This window comes from Pseudopipra pipra, chromosome 2, assembly GCF_036250125.1.
Source record: "Pseudopipra pipra isolate bDixPip1 chromosome 2, bDixPip1.hap1, whole genome shotgun sequence".
Lineage (NCBI taxonomy): Eukaryota > Metazoa > Chordata > Aves > Passeriformes > Pipridae > Pseudopipra > Pseudopipra pipra.
This window is the reverse complement of record NC_087550.1, coordinates 69,093,936-69,113,739: the sequence shown is the minus strand read 5'-3', so window position 1 is coordinate 69,113,739 and position 19,804 is coordinate 69,093,936. Positions and strand designations below refer to the sequence as shown.

General features: G+C 35.0%; 1 protein-coding gene across 18 annotated transcripts in view; it reads left to right on the top strand.

Moving 5' to 3' along the window:
* The window catches only part of MYCBP2 (MYC binding protein 2), a 178,923-nt gene that overhangs the window by 100,201 nt on the left and 58,918 nt on the right, over positions 1-19,804 (top strand). For 16 of the 18 annotated variants that reach the window (XM_064645933.1, XM_064645941.1, XM_064645938.1 and 13 more), the window contains 12 exons: positions 1,240-1,465; positions 1,776-1,894; positions 3,460-3,547; positions 6,884-6,936; positions 8,098-8,270; positions 8,495-8,639; positions 10,251-10,463; positions 12,923-12,978; positions 13,384-13,499; positions 14,817-14,914; positions 18,657-18,773; positions 19,541-19,681. In XM_064645933.1, coding sequence (XP_064502003.1) covers positions 1,240-1,465; positions 1,776-1,894; positions 3,460-3,547; positions 6,884-6,936; positions 8,098-8,270; positions 8,495-8,639; positions 10,251-10,463; positions 12,923-12,978; positions 13,384-13,499; positions 14,817-14,914; positions 18,657-18,773; positions 19,541-19,681 — 1,545 coding nt within the window. The remainder of the gene's footprint in view (positions 1-1,239; positions 1,466-1,775; positions 1,895-3,459; positions 3,548-6,883; positions 6,937-8,097; positions 8,271-8,494; positions 8,640-10,250; positions 10,464-12,922; positions 12,979-13,383; positions 13,500-14,816; positions 14,915-18,656; positions 18,774-19,540; positions 19,682-19,804) is intronic. The other 2 variants (XM_064645942.1, XM_064645939.1) reach the window with 1 other exon arrangement.

Below are 19,804 nucleotides of genomic sequence, written 5' to 3'. Positions count from 1 at the left end.
GCAGTTTCTTAAAAACTTGATATGTAGGTTTTCTTGAGTCAGCATTTACTATCTGAAAAATTGTTGCCATGGATGATAATTCATATTTCTAATATAGGAGACAGTTTCCTATGTTATTGCAGTACTAGTTCCTGGACAAAACACTTTCTCCATTAAGTATAGCGGAAACTAGTGAAGTTTTAACTCCCTAACTCAGGTATATACTTTAAGTCCCTAAATTTGGTTAGTCTTAGATTTTCCTACTGTCATGCACAGTTTTTTTTCCTCTAACTGTACAGATTGTAGAAGTTCAAAGTCTTTATGTATACGTTATATAATCAAATATTAGAGTTTCTTGCCTAACGCTAAAACAGTGTTTTGTAAAAATATTTTATGTCAATTCTAGTTGAATTAATATTAATAAACATCAATATAGAAGGGATGGTTTTTTCTAGGTGAGTAAAGCTCTCAGGCATAAATTACATGTCTGAGAGATAAATCCCTTATTTCTGTTATTGAAATAATGAGCTCTGCAGTCACATTAATACCACAACTCTAAATCCAGAGGTAGCAAACTTGTAATCAAGAGCCTGAAGAGGTCATTGGTTACTATTCCACTGTTTCACTTGCTTGTACTGTGAGATAGCAAGACATCCACTGCAGAAAATATAGTTTCTGTCTGATCATCCTGATGCAATAGTGCTTATTGTTGTCCTGAAAGTTTATGGAGCTCATCAGAAACCTTGGGTTTAGTGGTTACTGTGTTTGAATTTCTGTGGCTATATGCTATTGTACTGCAGGCCATATTCCCAAATGTGATTCAGCTGCTCTGTACTTTTCTAGGATTGCAGATATTCAGTATGTTTATTGAAGTTTGAGTTTAAAAAGGTATATGAGAGTTCAATGTTCATCGTAGTCTGTGATTGTTTTTTTTAATGAACCTGTGCAGAGTTCTTAAAAACAATCACTAGTGGTGTTGGCACAAATACTTAATCCGAATATTAAGTTATAATACAGGATTATAATTAAGTAAGGTGGTAAAGCATTTCAGGTGTATATGAAGTTCAGGTGTATATGAAGCTCAAAGAATAGGTTAGGTTAATGTTATTTAAAGCATATCAAAACAGTCGTAAGAGAATTACTTGATTAAATCACTTTGTAGACTAAAGAGTTAAAACTAAAAGGAAACTAAATAAATATTACAAAAACCTCCAACAACACCCAAAACTTGGACATAATTAAACTATTACTTTGTTTTAGGTGACTTTTCCTGAATGTGTCAGGTGGATAACAATAGAGTTTGACACTCAGTGTGGCACTGCTCAGTCAGAGGATGTTCTTCGTTTACTAATTCCTGTCAGAATTGCACAGAGCCTGGGATTTGGACCAAAGCATGCTTCTGTTCATGAAAACCTTAATTCATGGATAGAACTGAAAAAATTCTCTGGATCTTCAGGATGGCCTACCATGGTATTAGTATTGCCAGGTAATAAATAGATATTGCGATAATTAGTAGTAATGTGAGTTACTGAAATAATGAAAAAAAAAGTTGTTTGCTAAGATAATTTTGCCGAAAAATCAAAGTTGAAGTGTCTTTATCCAAGCTGGCAATCTGATTATGTTTATGGTAGGTTTCTTGCTTGAAGTGTTAGTCTGCTTTTTTTCCCATGGTTTTAATTCACATGTTATATCTAAAGCCTAGGTTTCATATATATGCACGTAGAAGAAACATGCTATAAAAGAGGAGGAATGCTTTATTTATTTATTTATTTTGTTTATGCTTTTACTTTTTTAAGGAAATGAAGCTCTTTTTTCCCTGGAGACTGCGTCAGACTATGTAAAAGATGAAAAAGCTTGTTTTTATGGTTTCAAATGTTACGCAATTGGATATGAATTTAGTCCAGGATCTGATGAGGTAAGGAAAAAGTGAGATGGTTACAATTGCTACACCTAATTAATTTCTGCTATAAGGCTATTTTTTGAGGGTAAAAATATTTGTATTTCCACTTCTGACTAAATAACATTAGCAAAGTGGTTTTAGATTAATTTTAAAAAGGTTTTAACATTTTTTGTTACAGATATTATTGATTTGGAATTCTTCAATCAGGATATTATTGGAATGACTTTTTCTTTGGTTTGTGGCAGTCTGCAAATAGCTAGTGTGGTTTTATCTTGTATGTCAGTGGGATGTAAGATTTCCTAAAATTCCCACCTACTGTTGCATCAGAAATGCAAAGTTTTGGGGCTTTCAGATACAAAGTGATCAGTATTTTACTGTCACTGCCAATTCAATGCCAAATTTACATTATTTTTCCAGTGCTCGGTTATATCAGAACTCTCAGACTCCCTAGACGTACTGTGTACATTTAGACTACCTGAAATGTTAACCGGTGGCCTCCTCATCTTGCCTTTAAGGACAAATTGTTTCCACCACTGTTTATTGCAAAGGGAAGATGAAATTTCTTCATGTCCTTGACCCAGTGCTTTCTTTTGGCTTACTTTAAGAGACTAGTGAAAATGCTTAATATGTTCTATAATAAATCCAGAAAAATAACTCTTCCCTTATCTTGGGAGTCACTGGGCCTGTTGCTTCATACGAACTTCACAAGGTCTGCATCTTGCTTACACTACAACCCTCACAGAAGATTTATGTCGTCTTATTCCTGGATTTTGTTCAAGCTAAATCATGTCTTCAGGTTTTAAAAACGTGAAGTTCTTTGGAATTTCGTAACTTATCAGATAAGAAAACATACTGTAAGATTATTAGCTATGGTGGTCTCATTTGCTTTCAGCAAAATCAGATCTAGAAATTCTACAGATTATCTAACTACTGTGTGTTTGAATAATAATAATTTTTGCTTAAGCAGAAAAAAACATGCAGACGTTTGTATCATTCATTTTCTTTAAAGCATTTATGAACAAAACTGCTGGCATGTTTTGACCTCTCAGTGCTAAAACATGCTAGCCAATATATTATCTCTATCCCCTAAAGAAAAGCCTTAAGTAATTATTTTCAAACATACCTTTTTATAGCACTAACACTCTAAAGTTTTATATATAGAAAAGAACTTTTATAGTGTAAAAACTACCTTGCATCTCAGGACTAAAAACACCATAATTAACTTAAAGTGATTGGACAGACAGTGCAAGGTTCTCATTCTTTTCGCAACTTTGTGGTGAAATTTTCTGAACATTTTCCTGAAGTGTTACCAATTATAATATTCAGATATTCTTACTAGGCTACCAGAAGCATGGTAACCCATTTATTAATGGTTTTACCAAGTGGAAATTATTCTAAAAATTTTGGTACACTGTCCTATGTCACAGCAAAACATGACAGTATCTGTATGACAAGAAATTTTTTGCTGAGAAACTTCAAGCTGGGACAAAAATATTTCTTAACATAAAGCATAGTTAGGGAAATGTATTCATTGTCCTATTTTCTGGGACACTAATTTTGAGAATTGTTTTAATTTGAAGGGTATTATTCAGCTGGAGAAAGAACTGGCAAATTTGGGAGGATCATGTGCAGCAGCTTTGATGAAGAAAGATCTAGCACTTCCTATTGGTAAGTCCTACTCAGGGGACATACTTCCTTACTTCATCATTGTCCATGTCAATGTTTTCTGAATTTATACTACATTTAAATAATATTGTTGCTTTTAGTTAAGAGATAATAATACAAAATTGGTTCTTAACACTAAATTAATCAAAAAAGATAATAAAGTGAGGGTGTTTTCTGCTTAAACCTTTCCCGTCATGTGCATATGGGGAGGAGGGGAAACCTGGTCATTTAAATCTGAATGATTTAAATCCACAGGTAGTGTATCAGTGTATGAAATGTGTCTCACAGTTTCCTCGTGGTACTTCACAAATGTGCAGGTATCATCTTTGTGTTTCTCTTTCACCGTCTTTTCTCCCCACACTCCATACCTTTCTGAATGAAAAAAATACCTGCAGCATTGAATTGCAAAAGTTAAAATTACAGCTTAAAACTGGAAGTGACCCTTGCATCTATAAACCTTATAGCTAAAAATATTTCTAAATTATAGCTTTTTTTTTACAATTAAAAAAGAAATTACATACTTTTACAGCAGATGCAGCAAATAAAGGTTCACAGTAACCCAAATGCAATTTAAAATGTAAGGAAAAGTAAGAGTTTATGAACAGTATTGCATATGAAGATTGAATTAGAACTTCTAATGATGCAACCATAGTCGGTGTAATATAATTTCTCCTAAATGGCATCCATATATAGGAAAAACAGGTTCATAATATATAATAGGATATCTTTTCGATAATTTTAATTTAGGAGTGCAAACAAGAGTTCAGGCACAATTAATGAGACTGGAAGTGTGTATTAATGAACCAGGAGAGCATTGGTCAGTGTACAGTTATAATCATTAAACCTGCTTTGAATTTTTTTATCCCAATATTTTGCTTGTGTATTTGGATGCACAAATTTCTTATTTTATGTTGCAAGTAGGCACTTCAATTGCACTGGTAGATCTGTATTTCACTCTCAAAAGTACAGGCAATTCTATAGTTGAAATAGTACCCTCATCTCAGCTTCCAAACTCCTTAGTTTTGTTGACTTCCCCAGCACCCTTTTGCTGCAATTGAAATGGTTCTCAAATATACTGTATTACTGACATTCCTAATCTGCAGAGCCCTGTCATCTTTTTTGTGGAATAACGTCCTTTAAGAAAAGCCTATATAGAGTCATATAGGCTTTTCTTAAAGGACGTTATTCCACAAAAAATATAGAGTCATAGGGGCCTCTGGTGGTCTAGTGGTTAGAGTGCCTGACTCTCACCACTGCAACCCGGGTTTGATTCCCGGCCCCCTGGGCAGGTGGAGCTCGTCAGCCTTGGTAGGCAATCCACCTAAGAGAAGGTCACTCTAAACAAACCTACATCCTGGGGACCTCACTGCCACTGTCCAAGCTTTGCTCGGCCCCGGCAGATGAACCTCAGGACTAAAGGGTGGGCTCAGTTCAGCGCACGCTGTGTCTCACCTAAAAAATCCACTGCGCAGGCTGGAAGGGTTAATGACCTTTCCCAAAATCTTCGCTCGCGAAGACTGGCCATTATTATTATTTATATAGAGTCATACAATCAATAATCACATAAAAGACTTTCTTGTAATGCATACACACAGGAAGGCCCTTTTTAGTAGACTTTTCATAGTTTATTTTGTAATTTCTACAGTTTTACCTTTTTTTCTGTGTGTGGATGTATGCAAGCTAAAGAAAGTAACCTAAGAAAAAGGCTCACTCCATGAAATAAGTAGCAACTTAACTTGCATTGCCTCAACTTCGGCATTTGGAACTTAGGTATCTGTAGCTAAGCTAGTAGCTCTAACCTTCTTTTAATTTAGACATCTTCAGAGGATGGTTCATCTTGTCCTAAGATGAAGATGTAAGAAAAATGAAAGTCAGCACCCAAAGGATGCACCTGTTTTCCTTCATTTGCTGTAAAGCTATCTTGTAATACCTAAGTCAGAGCTCATTGTCTCATTCTTCTTTGCCCAAGAGCAGGTGAGATAAATCCTGCTCCATTTCCCAGCTCCTCTTTAGACCTCTGGATCCAATTAAGTACTCATAAAACCTGGCAATTTTAATGAAGACAATAAGAAACTTCATGAACCTTCTGTCAAGGCAAATAGGATGATTGAACTGATTTTTATGGCTTGTTGCTGGCATCCTTGTAGGATCCTTCTATCTTCAGCTTTATTTTTGTGATTTATCTTGGTGTATTGACTTTTGAGAGCTTGTCCTTTACAAAGAGGTACCTTACTTTTTCGTAACTGTTGTAGTGGGTATATTCAGTGTGCAAGTAGTCAAATATTTGTCTCAGTATTACTCTAGAACCATTAGGAAAAAAAGTGTTTTGAAGAAGACTAGGAAGCTTTTAACCTTTTTTTCTCCAAAGGAAGATAGACCAGAGAAGTGATTCCTTCATATATTAGGAAAACTATCTCTGAGAGTACACTCAAATACTGTTTGAGTTACCGTGTTCAAAAGGTCACTCTTTCTCCTTGCCAGTTGTCCAAGACTTAAATTTAAGATACTTCTTAAATTTAAGAGACAGATCTGGTCTATGATCAAGCTCTAACTTAAACAGCAGTGTGGAATTGATGGGTGTATTTAACATTATTTCTTAATTGTTTCAAATTTAGTAGAAATTGTTTCTGAGGGCAGAATTTTTATACATCCTTATTTCTTTGAACTTTAAAAATACCTTGGGACTTGATTCCTTCTTATTTCTCTTTCTCTCTTCTGACTAGTAGAATTGCCTGACATGTTTTTGAGAAAGAGTAGAAATATGGTAACCTTATCTGTTTTACTATTCTGTTAAAAGGCTGTGTTTGGCAATTCTGGTCAACGTGGAATCAGACTTTCAAGTTGTATTTGTGAGAAAGAAATATGGTGTAATAGTATGTATTTGGGTTTTATCTTGTAGGAGAAATCATAATTTACAAAATTGTATGAAGTTTATCAAGTTTTTAAATAATTTTACTTGGGTAAGCTCCTAAAAGGGAGCAGTTGGTCCTCCTTGGTACCGCTTCCCGGAAATGTTTTTACTTTCCAAAATCTATTTCTGAATGTATCTATTTGCATCCAAAGATTTGCCATACATACTGTCTTGGAGATAAGAAGACAAGCACCAAACTTTTGTTGTACGTAATGTCTACTGTTCATTTGTGTGTGCACTGAACTACACAGTACTGCATGTTTACTATGTTACTTGAAAACATTAATATTTCAGCTACTGGTTGAACATTGTGACATAGCATTATGCAAACCTAAATTTTTTCATGTAAAAAGCTTCACAAACCAGGATTGAATTTCATATTTTATTATATGTAGATAACTGTCAATATTACTGTTATATTTTTACAGCAGGTAATGAATTTGAAGAGGATCTTGAGATAGTTGAAGAGGCCGCCTTACAGGTAAACTGCGGCTTTTTATCTGTTGCTGCATACTTGATCACATAGTCGCACTGAAACTCTTTGACTGCTGTAGAAGAAAATAATTTATAAGGTTTTTACGATAGAATAGAATCTAGCTTGTAATGAAACAGTTTGTGAAAGTCTTACAGAAGTTTAGTGTTTCCATTAAATCTTTTTTTATAATAAATCTATGTAGGAAAAAAAATGGATAAAATATCATATAGAAAGTTAGATGACAAAATATTTCAAGATATCTAAGTGTTTGGCATAAGTTGCACTATTTAGCAAATTTTAAATGTTACCAAAATTAATCTGTCACGTATCTTTGTAATTAGAGAAATAAAATAACTTTTTCAGTTGAGTGGTAACGTTAATCAAGTCCCAAATAATGTGATTGCAGTTGTTCTGGTTTGTTGATGTTATTTTGTTGGTTTTGATGGTAGCTAACACTGGTCAGTAGCTCCCCATGCATAGCCTCAGCAGATGATGAACTACGAAAAAAGGAGTTTTCGTGTTCTCTCTCCTTCCTAGTTATTTTCACAGCAACTGTTTTGAAATTCAGTTATCACAGTACTTGGTGGAAAAAAGTATCAGTGCTGCGGTCTGACACTGTTGCATAGGCCTCAGATAACAGACTAGTAATAGAAATTGACTAGGAGGAATCAGATGTTCCTTGGAAGAAATATTTTTGTCATCAGTCTGTTCTTGGGCACACCATATTCTAGTTCAAAATTTGAGCTAGGAGTGTGCATGCAGTAAGAGATCTGCCTTTCTCTATGCTGTATTCCTAGCCTTTTATTTTCTTTTGAAACATGCTCATTAGTCACATTTTCAGAACAGCTTTCTTCAGTCTTCTGCTCACAAATCAGCAGTTAAGGATATTTTTAACATGTTACTTTATTCTGTTCTCCAGAAATTCTCCCTCAACTCAAGGTCATTTAATCTCTTTTGGCGTAAATTATTGGTTAATCAACTGGGCTATGACTTTTTTTAAAACTTTATCAGAGTAAAGTTTATTCTTCTCCTCCTTGAATGGTTTTCAATGCCCAAAATGTCTGTACCAATGTCAGTGTTGTGTTATGGGAGTGTCAACATGTAAGTTACTGAAAAGCTGGCTTATGTCTCCATCCTTTCACCCCCAACCTCTACCAAAAAAACCAGGTGTGCAAATCTCACTCGGGCATTCTTGGGAAAGGCCTGGCACTATCTCACTCACCAACCATTCTGGAAGCTCTTGAAGGAAGTCTTCCACTGCAGGTGCAAAGCAATGAACAGTCATTTCTGGAGGATTTCATTGCTTGTGTACCAGGATCAAGTGGTGGACGACTTGCAAGGTAAAACTACACTGTTGCTTGTGTATATGACTAGCTATAGAACTGTAATAGCTATTTTAAAATTTGTTAAAAAAAACTGTATGGCTGTATTGTTTCAATAAAACATGTATGTATTCAGACTTTCTGCATCCTGTCTTAGCTGGAAGTCATATTTGTACAGAGTAAGAATTTCTTTTCGGGGGGCTATAAGAGATTTTAATCTTAGGTGGTTTTATTTGCTGTAGGTGGCTTCAGCCAGATTCATATGCTGATCCTCAAAAGACATCATTGATTTTGAATAAGGATGACATTCGATGTGGTTGGCCAACCGTGATTACAGTACAAACAAAAGACCAGTATGGGGATGTTGTTCATGTTCCCAATATGAAGGTAATTATTGTAGTATTGGCTGTTCATCTGCTTGATTGTGCTCTCTTTTAGTTTTTGTTGTATGTATTCCACAGAACACTCTTGTATAGAGCAGAAAGTGGCATTTGTAAATTCAGTGTAGTCAGACTTTTTTACCACTAAATCCACAAAATTATCGTATTCTGTTTTATGCCAACACCATTTCATGCAATTTATACCTTGTCTGTAAAGAGCTACACATGTGTAATTGGGGAAATAATCAGTCATAAGTGGTGTTTGCTGGTGATGACATGTTAAGGTGACAAGAATCCATAGACTTTGTGATGAAAAAAAAGGAACCAGAAGCACATTGATGGACCATCTTATTTTATTTTAGACTAGAACAGTACTTTTCCCTTTTCTGTTTCTAATATTTGGAAGTTCCTGTAGTGTTTGCAGTTAGTAAAAATAATTAGCAAAAAGTAGGGTTCTTGGATTTGCCTTCATGCTCTTCAGTTAATCACTGTCTTTTAATACAGGAAAGAAAGTGTTCTTGACAGCCTTAGGTAGAGTTAGAAGAACTTTGGACATTTTGGAGTAAAACCTGTGTATAGGCTGCTTGATTTAAAGTAACAAAGCAATGCAAACAAAACAAATTAAACACAAAATGGTTTTTTTGTAGTTCTAATAAATTAGGCTATTTCTGTGTTTTAAAGCTGATTGTTACTGTGAGATAGTTCAAGCCCTAAAGTAGATGAAGTACCATTTACAAAAGCATGATTCTTTTGATAAAAGCTCTCAAATTTATTCTTCGCATATGACGTTATAATTGAGTTACCTTACAGTGAGCTGTAAACTTAATAATAAAACAGGGGTTCTACAACAGTAGCACAAGAATCATCTTAGTCACAAAAACAGCTTGAGTGAAACTTGTATGTGTGGTTACTGACTTAAATTTGTGACAGAGGGAGTGGAAAACTCTTAAGTAGTGATTTATCATATCGATCAGGAAAAGGATATGTCAAAATGTTAGCAAATGTAGGATGAGTAACACATAAACTTACAAACTTATTTTCCAGGTAGTCTGCCTGTTTTTCCTCAGAAAGCTGTGTAAAGTACTACATTACCTTCAGTAATGGAGGTCTGTGGTACCTCTGGGGAAAAAAATCAGTTAAAATATGCATTGAAGAGCACAGTGTAAATGTACAGTGCTGATGTAGTAGGAGCAAGGCAAAATCCAGAGCAAGGCAAAATCCATTCTGGCCACTGGTGATCCAGATCTGTCAGTCCCTGTTGATTCCCTCTGAAACCTGTGCACTCATTCGGAAGGTTCTCTTTCTGCTTTGTAGCATTTCTGTTGTGGGAAAACTTCACCATGCATACCAGGCTATGTGCTACTTCCCAGGGAGTGCTGTGGGACTGGCAGAACTCCAACCCTTACTGATGGTGTGCCAAATCAGTTGGGTGCTTCTCTCCTGTACATTGACATTTTTCGGAGATGCTGTGCTTGGCTTTGCAGATTGTTAAGAATAGATACATTGAGTTTTGACACAGCTGGATTTACAGCGAGTGCTATAAGCACTGTACTGTATCAACTGGAAAATAATGTGTTTTCTCTCTAAATCATGTTCTCTATTCCACATCATATTGCAGGTAGAAGTCAAAGCTATTCCCGTTTCGCAGAAAAAAACATCCTTGCAACAAGAACAAGTTAAAAAGGTACAACGGATACCAGGGAGTCCTGCAACAGCTGCTTCCCCTAGCAGTGATATGACCTTTGGAGGACTTCCTTCACCAAAGCTTGATTCTTCCTACGAGCCAATGATAGTAAAAGAAGCTCGATATATTGCTATTACAATGATGAAGGTAAATTACTGTCATTTTAGCAATATAACTATAAAATTCAGCAGTCAAAGTGTGTAAAGGTATGTGACATAGAAGGAAGGAATTATATTTCATTTTGGTCACAATCTGAAAATACATTGGTTACAAATTATTCTGATTATATTTAAGTTCAACATAAAATTAGGTACATCAAAAGAACCAGTTGCCTAAACTCTAATGCAGTTAGGCTGAATTAGCATTCAAAATAAAAGATGTCTTTGATTTTGATTCGACTGATTAACAAATTAGACTGAGTCACTCAGGAGAAATAAATTAGCTGTTGAAATGGTGGAGAGGAAGTCAAGCCAGTGTGTCCATATAGAGTTGGAGTGTTGCAGTGAATCCATATTAAAAACTAGAACTGGTAAACGTAGGAAAATATCAGAGCTCAGCATAGTAAAAAGGTCATAGAAATGATTTGTGTATCAACACATAACTATTACGCAGCGTCTGATGAAATGAGCCAGTGTCAAACAGATCAGCTCAGAGATGTTTCCAGAACAGTTTTTAAAGAGATGACAGCTAGTGTTGATTTGAGTATATTATAGCACATGCAATAAATTTACATATATGTAACATGTTTTGACCCAGTTAAGAGATGTGACATAATGTGGACAACTAGTAGTTGGACAGCTTAATGAGACATGATTAATCAGGAGTTAGAGAAGAATAATACTTAGTATAATCAGTATGGATTTATGGGGGGGCGGAACCACCAAAGTAACATCTTTTAGAGGGTACAGGGTCGTTTTTTGGCAAAGGATAGTGCTGCAGTACCTCTCTGTAAGCAGTGCGGCTTGTCCTAATGGATCAATGAAAGAACTACTGAATCAACGTGGTGCACAACAGATCATTTAAAAACTCGTTAAATCACATGCCTGAAAATATATTTACAACCAGGGAGTGTATGTAAAGGATATAAGGGTGACTTTGTTGGTTTGGGTTTTTTTATTTGGACTGCTGCAAAGATCACTTCTTGCCTTGATGCTACTTACCACTTTAAAAGGTAACTTGAGGCAGGGCAGAAATACATTATTTATTCTAAGTTATGACTGAGATTTCTGACAACCATTGTCCACAGGAACCTTCTGCTTCTTTTCCAGTAAGAGGTGTCAAATCTGTTCATGCAACTCTGAGGGTGGTATATCTTGTAATGCAATTGGATACTGTGGAATAAGTGATGGTGGGGCAAGTGCAGGGTGTTCAAAAATTCTTTTTTAGATTTGACAGATCCTTTGAGTGATGAATGCTTCATATTAGGTCATTAGTGTGTAATGTTTTTTAATTGATTTGGGCCAAGTTAAAATGAAAATGCAAGTATTCCTTTAAAGTCCTCTTAGTAGATAATAACAGTATGCATCTTCATAAAGCTAAAAGTAAAAAGTAAAGGACTACACCAAGGTAAAATACAAAAAGTATCTCTCTTCTTGTTGAGACATGCTTGATTTCCATGTGTAAATGCCTTTTCAGGGAATCTTCCCAAGGTTCCTTTCTGATTAGGTCCTTTCTATTAAAAATTTCAACTTTATGAATTCAAGACAGGGTCAATATTCTCTTCTACTCCCCCCCCCCCTTTACTAAGCACACTCATTTGAGTGTAAAATGCAGATGTCCCCAATCTTTATACCAACCTACATGTTGTATCAGTACTTGATACATCTAAATATGATTATAAAATGTAGTTTTTCACTTCATGACAATAAATTATGACATGTTTGGGGGACTGATACCCAAAACTACGTCCTTGTATAGACACCCAAAGTGGCTCATCTGCATGTATGTTCAAATGTTCTTATCGTACCTTTTGTTGGTTTTGATTTAACATGGGAATCTGGTAACTCAGCAACTGTTGCACCCTGGAGAGATTCTTGCTGAGGGACTTTTTGCACTTCTAGGACTGCTATTATTTACTTATGGGGCTTTTCGGAGCAGTGATTTCACAAGAAGCTGTGGAAGTGAACCATGTCTTTTTTGTAGTGGAAATCGATGGAAGGATCACCTCAATATAGAGGGGGTTTCTTCTTCACTTGAAAGAAAGAGTATCTGAAATTCCACTAATAAATCCACTGGGCTGTTTTGCAGTTTTTGACTCGCAGCATGTTTGCTTTCTTACCTTCACATGGTCTTCAATGTACTACCTGGATTCAAAAGCTTTTTGTACAAGTGAGATTAGAAGAGATTCAAAGACTTGACTGTGAGCAGAGGCATTTTGTTAGTAGTAACTGTCTTTAGTATCTTGATAATGGCTCTTTAAAGAGAAAGTATACTCTTTTCATGTATGTGTATATATTTCTGTGTTTCGGAATTTGTTTCTGATTCCCTTATAAATACTTCTGGTGAGTGTAAAGTTAGATTAATATATTCTTTGAGATAATACTCTGCTTTTTTTATTCAAGACAGTAGTATAACTGATTTTATGTTTGAATTCAATCTGTTTATAGGCATATGAAAATTATTCCTTTGAAGAACTACGCTTTGCTTCACCAACACCAAAGAGGTAAAAATTAAAGAATTTCTTTTTGATAGGGACTTAAATTAACATGTCCTGTCACTTCTGTTTACACCCCCCCCACAAGCTGTGACTGACAGGTAGAAACAAAAAAGTCAAGTATTATTATATATTTTCTTATGTTTAGTGATTTATTATTTCTTAATTGTTCTAATGTTGATTTCTTATTTGTATTATTTACTCTCTGGATGTGTTCTTTACTGGAAATAAATGTGGCATGGAGAGTTATATTTTCATACAAAATAATAGGAAGTTAGTACATTGAAAAGGAAAAAATTGTATTTGGATGATCTGATAGGAAAAAAAAAGTTAATTTTCCCAACTCAACATTACAGATGATCTCCAAGAAAACAGTAACTGTTTAATGATTTTAATTGTTTTGTTTGTGCCTAGACCCAGTGAAAACATGTTGATCAGAGTCAACAATGATGGTACATACTGTGCGAACTGGACTCCTGGAGCTGTTGGTCTCTATACCATTCATGTTACTATAGATGGCATTGAAATAGGTACTTGATTTTCACTATATTTAAGCATAGATTTATATAATATCCACTTTGTATACTGATAAATTTATGTCCTGGTCCTCATAAGGTTTAATATTATAGTTCATAGCAAAACTTAGCAACCAGGTTTTCGTTCAGAATCCTTCTATGTAAATCCCTCTTCTTGTCAAAAGGTAAAAAAGACCACAGTTATTCTCACAAATTATGTATTTATAATGTGGTTAGACTACCAGATTGATAGATTCTCTTATTCTCAACCCTCAGTGTTGAAAAAAAAATGTCTTGCTTCAGCTGAAAGTGACAGAGATGTATAGTTAAAGGGGAAAAAAAACTAGCCCAACCTTGAAGAACCTGAGGAAAGGGGGAAATGTTCATGACAATGCAGGAATAAATATTTTCATTTCTTCTGTGGAAAATTGAGAAAATGTGGTCTTAACTGAGACTCTACTTGAAGTCCTAATTATTTGTACTAATTTTTAAATTATTTTGGTTCCTTCCTTGCTGAAAATTTTTTAGTTATCTTGCTAGTCCTAGACTACACTAGACTACACTGTGAGATATTATGTGGAAAGAGTGTACCTCCAAAAAACACTTATGTTGAAGCTCTTATGTTAGTCATACTGGTGGGATGGTGAAGATGGTAGTAGAAACATTGGAAGCATTGTAGTTAGGCCCCGATCTGATGGGAGGGTTTGAGTGAATTCATCAGCAATTCCTCTTTTTCAATACTGTACAACACCTTTTGTAAACACATAATGATACTCATAAATACAAATACGTATAATTCACATAGAATTGGAGTGAGATGCTATTTAATATGTTAACTACAGAAGATAAGATGTATAAAATATAATTATTAATGGTTATCTTTGTTCCTCAAACAGGAACATTTGCCTTCATAGGAGCCTCCAGTGCACTCAATTGTATTTTTTCCAGTGTTGGTAATTAAAGGTGCTGACTGTTCATAGGCCTTGTCTGGCTTGGCTTTTCAGGCTCTTAAGTTTTTCACATGTTGCAGTTAGCATCTGCAGCAGTACAGCATGCAGAACCAGAAGCTTTCACTTGCACTCCTCAAACGTTAAACTCTCTGTTCACCACTCCTTGAAATTTACATCTCTGTAAATTTCCACAAATGAAAATACAGATGTTCAGACAGTAATACCTTGCACCATGAAGCAACTGCAAGTGTTGTTTATGGCAGAGAGATAAGTGGTGATTTTGTCTACTCTGAGTTGTAGCACAGATGAACTGTAATTACTGTTTAACTGATATATCCCCTTATATTTCTTTTTTTAAAACCTAGTCTTTGTTTGATTATAGATGCTGGACTAGAAGTGAAAGTAAAAGATCCTCCGAAGGGAATGATACCGCCTGGAACTCAACTTATTAAACCAAAAGCAGAGCCTCAGCCAAACAAGGTTTGGAGAACTGGGGGGGAAAAAAAAAAAAAAAACACAACAAAAAACAACAACCAAAAAAAAAAAAAAAAAAAGGCACCACAAAAACAAAACACCAAAAACAAACAAAACAAACAAAAACCACAAAGCCAGATAGTTATATTTGGGTGGAATTGGGTGGGGTTTTATTGTCTTTTAATATATACTTTATCATGTATTAATTAATGGTGCAGGACTTGAGGATATTTGCAGATCACTTTAATATGCTGAATGGAATGAAATTAATATACTGGATAAAAGGAAGCATATTCATTCTGTTTTCTTTCTCTCTATCCATGAATGAAATGGTTAAAAGCTCCACAGAAACTGCCTTCATCTCAGCTTATCACACAAATATTGAACAGCTATTATTAAAGCCACAGACTGAATTCTCCACTATTTTTCTTTTATATTTTACTATGAAATTAATTGCACAAAGGCTTTACAAAGATTTTGCTTGTTTTGTCTTAAAGATCTTCAGTCAATACTAAATCCATAAGGAGTTTCTTTAGTGATATTTCCCTTTCTTGAATGATGGGATTTTGTTTTTAAAAGGTATACTTTCTGTAGCTTTTGACTTCCCCATTTCACCTTATCATTGCACCTTATCATTCCATCCTGAAGGACTAAAATAGACAAAAGTAAAGAAAACATGCCAAAATGTGTGGCAGTGCTATAAGGAAAATGCCCAGGTGAGGGAACCACCTTGCGCTTCCTTTAGATGCAAAGGAAGGGATATTAAATGAAGCGCTGAATGTTTTTTTTCATGGAATAAACTTGTATGAAAAAGATGTAGAATTCTCAAATATCAGAAGGTTGTCCTTCCCTGTCTTATTACAATTGGGAATGGGGTTAAGGAATATATGGTTACCAAAAGGATCAGGTGTTTGACAAATTCTTATCTATATAGCACATCCTGATTTTTTTTTTCCAGCTTTTAGAGTAATCTAGAGACAGTAACTTTGTTGTATGGTTCCCCAGTCCATAAATGCATCCAGCATCTGATTCTGCTACTAACAAGATTCTTTTTCCTTGCAGCTACACCTCAAAATAAAAATAATAAATGTACTTTTAGTTTGCTTGCAATGTTTTATCCCTCACTGCAACTATTTTTATTTTCTCCACAAGAAGCTACTTTTAGACTTTCTCCCTTCTCTTGGAAGGAAGACTTCCTGGTTAGTTCATTGTCTTCATTAAAACTCCCAATTCCTACCAAGGGAGATTTATCTCACATGACTTAATGTTAGCTCTATCCAAGCAGATCATCATGTGTTGTTTGCTGTTACCAAGTTGAGGGACATCTGGTTTGAAATGAGATAAACTGCTGGATGGAAGTTCTGTTGTTCTTTTCAATTATTATAGTGGAAATTGCAGTGACTGGTTCACACATAATAACTCCATGTTGTCAAGTAACAGTCTTCGTGAGACTTAAAAGAACTTGACCAAAGTTAGTCCTCTGGTGTTCTGAGACGTTACCCAGTGTTTAATTCTTTCCCTATGTTGTTCTACTTGTATGTCTTGTTTCTTGTTTCAAATTATGATCTCTTTGAAAAAGGAGCCATCCTTGTCCTGTATATAGTGTCTGTAGAGCCTGCTGCAAAATTAAACTAGACCTTTCATGGTGAATCATATAATCACTCTTCTTTCTTCTGTGCCATAATAAATTACGAAACAAACCAGATTAAGGTAATTCTTTGTGTATGAACAGCAGTATTATAAATAATACGGAAAGGTAATAATTGCACTGTGCTCTGTGTTTCTCAATCCCAGAATGCAGATTAGACATGTATTGGTCAAAGACAGCCCAATACACCAAATCATGTTTCGCTGAGAAAAAGGGCTTAGTTGAGTTCTAAAAGCTTCTTCATCACCTTTGTCAGCCTGAAATTTCAGACAGTGATAACCAAAGTTTATTCTCAGTGGTGATCTGTTTACAACTAGAAGCACCAAAATATTTTCACTGAGGCAGTGCAATGTTCCAAGTTTTTAGTCAAACCTTACTGGAATCACAAGTTGAAAAGGGGTACTATATTACGATTTTATATTTGTATTCTTCATTTTCTGGTATTTGAAGTTAGGTGCAAATCTGCTTTTTCTGTCCATCCAAGTTAGTAAAGGGAAGGTTATGATAGTGATCTGTATTCAACCTGGGGTATGTAACCCAGGTTGTATCCTCACTGGCTGTGAAGCCTAAATTAACTAATTTGCAGGAAACTCCATTCTGCATCCTGTTGAGGAAGACATTATCTTTCAAACTATGTAATGTAATTCATTGTAATTGGAACCAACTAGAAGAAAGCAGTCCTAATTTAACTGAATTTGAAGGTGATCCCTAAACAATTTCTAGTTGTAGGTTGCAGTTTTCTGACAACTAGTTAGTTGCTGCAAAGGGGGAAAATGTTTTTTCCAGGCCTGTGCAGTCTCAAAATCTTGAGTGTGAGTTCTTCCTCTAAATTAAAGATTTTAATCCAGGTTATAGCAAACTGTCATAAGATTTTTGGAAGAAACATTTTGGGTTGATAATGCAAGGACCCCTAATTTGTAAGGCTTTGTTTATAGGCTTCTCTATATTGAGAATGCTGTCAGTGATGATTCAGCCTTGTACTTTTACAAGGATCTTGGAAGTCTTAGTTTTGTCTGTTGAGAGAATCTAAATATTTTGAGTAAGAGGATGTTTAATAAGCAAAACATTTGAAATCCTTTATGTGCTTCTGGGTTTTTTTTTTGTTGGTTTTGTTTTTTGGTGGTTTGGGGTTTTTTTAAAATTAGCCTTAGAATAAATACCATTTCTTAAAATAAAAAATTTCTTTAAGGAAAAAAATAATTCATGCACTTAGCTGTTATCTTTCGTTATCTTTCACTGAGTTTATTCCTTACATATAAGTCTGTGCTTCATGTTAAGGATCAAGTCCATACTTCCATTGATACTTTTATTAGTTTTACTTGTAGAGGTTTTGAAAATAACCTTCCAAGAAAATATATATGCTTTATACCATATGCGTAAAATATATGCACCTCTTACAACAAGAGACCAAAAGCATGGCTTACATTTGTTCTTTATGGGACAGGTGCATTCATACACCTGAATGGTGAAAAAATTAAAGTGCATAACAACTGGGAGATTTTGGGGGGTTGTAGTAAGTTAAACTGATAATAAGGAGCCTCTGCTCTAACCTTTCTGTGGAAAAAGGAGAAACTATTGAAATAGCTATTCGAAAATTAAAGAAATAGATCTGTTCTTTTCCTATATTAAAATGTCTAGTTAAACTCTTTAGCTAAGGAAAAGATCCACATTTTGGTCAAAAAGTTGACTAAAGAGAATATTACGTAGCGCAAGTGAGAATGGTAATCCCAGGCTGATGAGTTAGGAGGTATATTAAGTTTGAAAAGGCAAATCCATTGAAACTTGCACGAATTAATAAAATGTGTGTGTTAAAGGCTCAGGAGCCTGTACTGATCATTGTAGGGAATATCAGAAATATTTCCAAGACTGAATCAATGTCTATGTTTACATTTAGGGCTTTTTTTAACACTATGATTTTATTGGTTATAGTAAAAAAGTGAAGTTATACACAGCAGCCATGGGAAACTAGCAACAAACTGTAACTCTTATGACTGCCGTCTTGTCACTGGCATTTCAGAATCTGTTAAACCTATTTCTTTTTACTCTGAGAGCTCTGTTCCAAATTTTTTCTTCCTTACTGTCTTTCTTTGCTTCTCTTAGGTTCGCAAATTTGTGGCCAAGGACAGTGCAGGGCTTCGTATCCGTAGCCACCCTTCCCTTCAGAGTGAGCAAATAGGCATAGTGAAAGTCAATGGATCCATCACTTTCATTGACGAGGTAATCAATAAGACATTTCTACTGAAAAGTGGGCTAAGATGTAAAGTTAATTAATGCAAATAATGGGGGTTTTTCCATGTTTAGATGTTGACATATACAACCTGAGAGCATAAATTGCAAAAATCTGAATTTACTAATTTAGTTTTTCAAGCTGTCATTTCCTTTTAATTTACTTACTCCAAAACCTATGTAACAAACATTTGAGATTCTGATACAAGAAAAGGAAGTTCCTAGAGTTCATCCTATAATAACATCTCTTAAAATTTAGCTTTTCATGACTTACTATTTTAACTCTACACAAAAATTCAGATGTAGCTGTCCTTTTCATTACATCTGTAACTTACAGATTTGAAGGATCACTAGTGTGTTAGACTCCTGTGCATGTATTTTTCTTACAATATAATTTCACATACGAAGAATATTTTTGCAATTTACGGAGTTATATCAGCAGTGGAAAAATGGGAAGTGGGGTATTTATGAAGCTTACAAAGGCTTGACTTTCTTTCCTCTTTTCTCTCAAAGAAATTCCTATTACTGCATGATTGGATTTAAATTTATCTTCACAGCTTTACTTCTAAAAAGATATACCTGTCATTGCTTTGTAATTCTGATTTTGTCGATATTCCTGTTCTACTTATATTCTATCAGCATAGTAAAGGTGGTTGCTTCTTTGCTGCTATTATCTGTCTCTCTGAAGTCTGTTAATCCTTGCTAGCTGCAGAAGTTACAGGAGGGCATGGCTCCTTTTTGTTGCTTGTTTCCCATAGATCCACAATGATGATGGTGTTTGGCTGAGGCTGAATGATGAGACAATAAAGAAGTATGTTCCTAACATGAATGGTTACACTGAAGCCTGGTGTCTGTCTTTTAACCAACATCTTGGCAAGAGCCTTCTGGTACCTGTTGACGTAAGTAAAAGGTGCCTTTGAAAAATATCCAAAAGTACACTCTATCCTCATTACAAGACTTTCTTTAATTAAGGCTGCAAATAAGTCCTGAGGTAAACAATATTTTAGTTATCAAATATAACC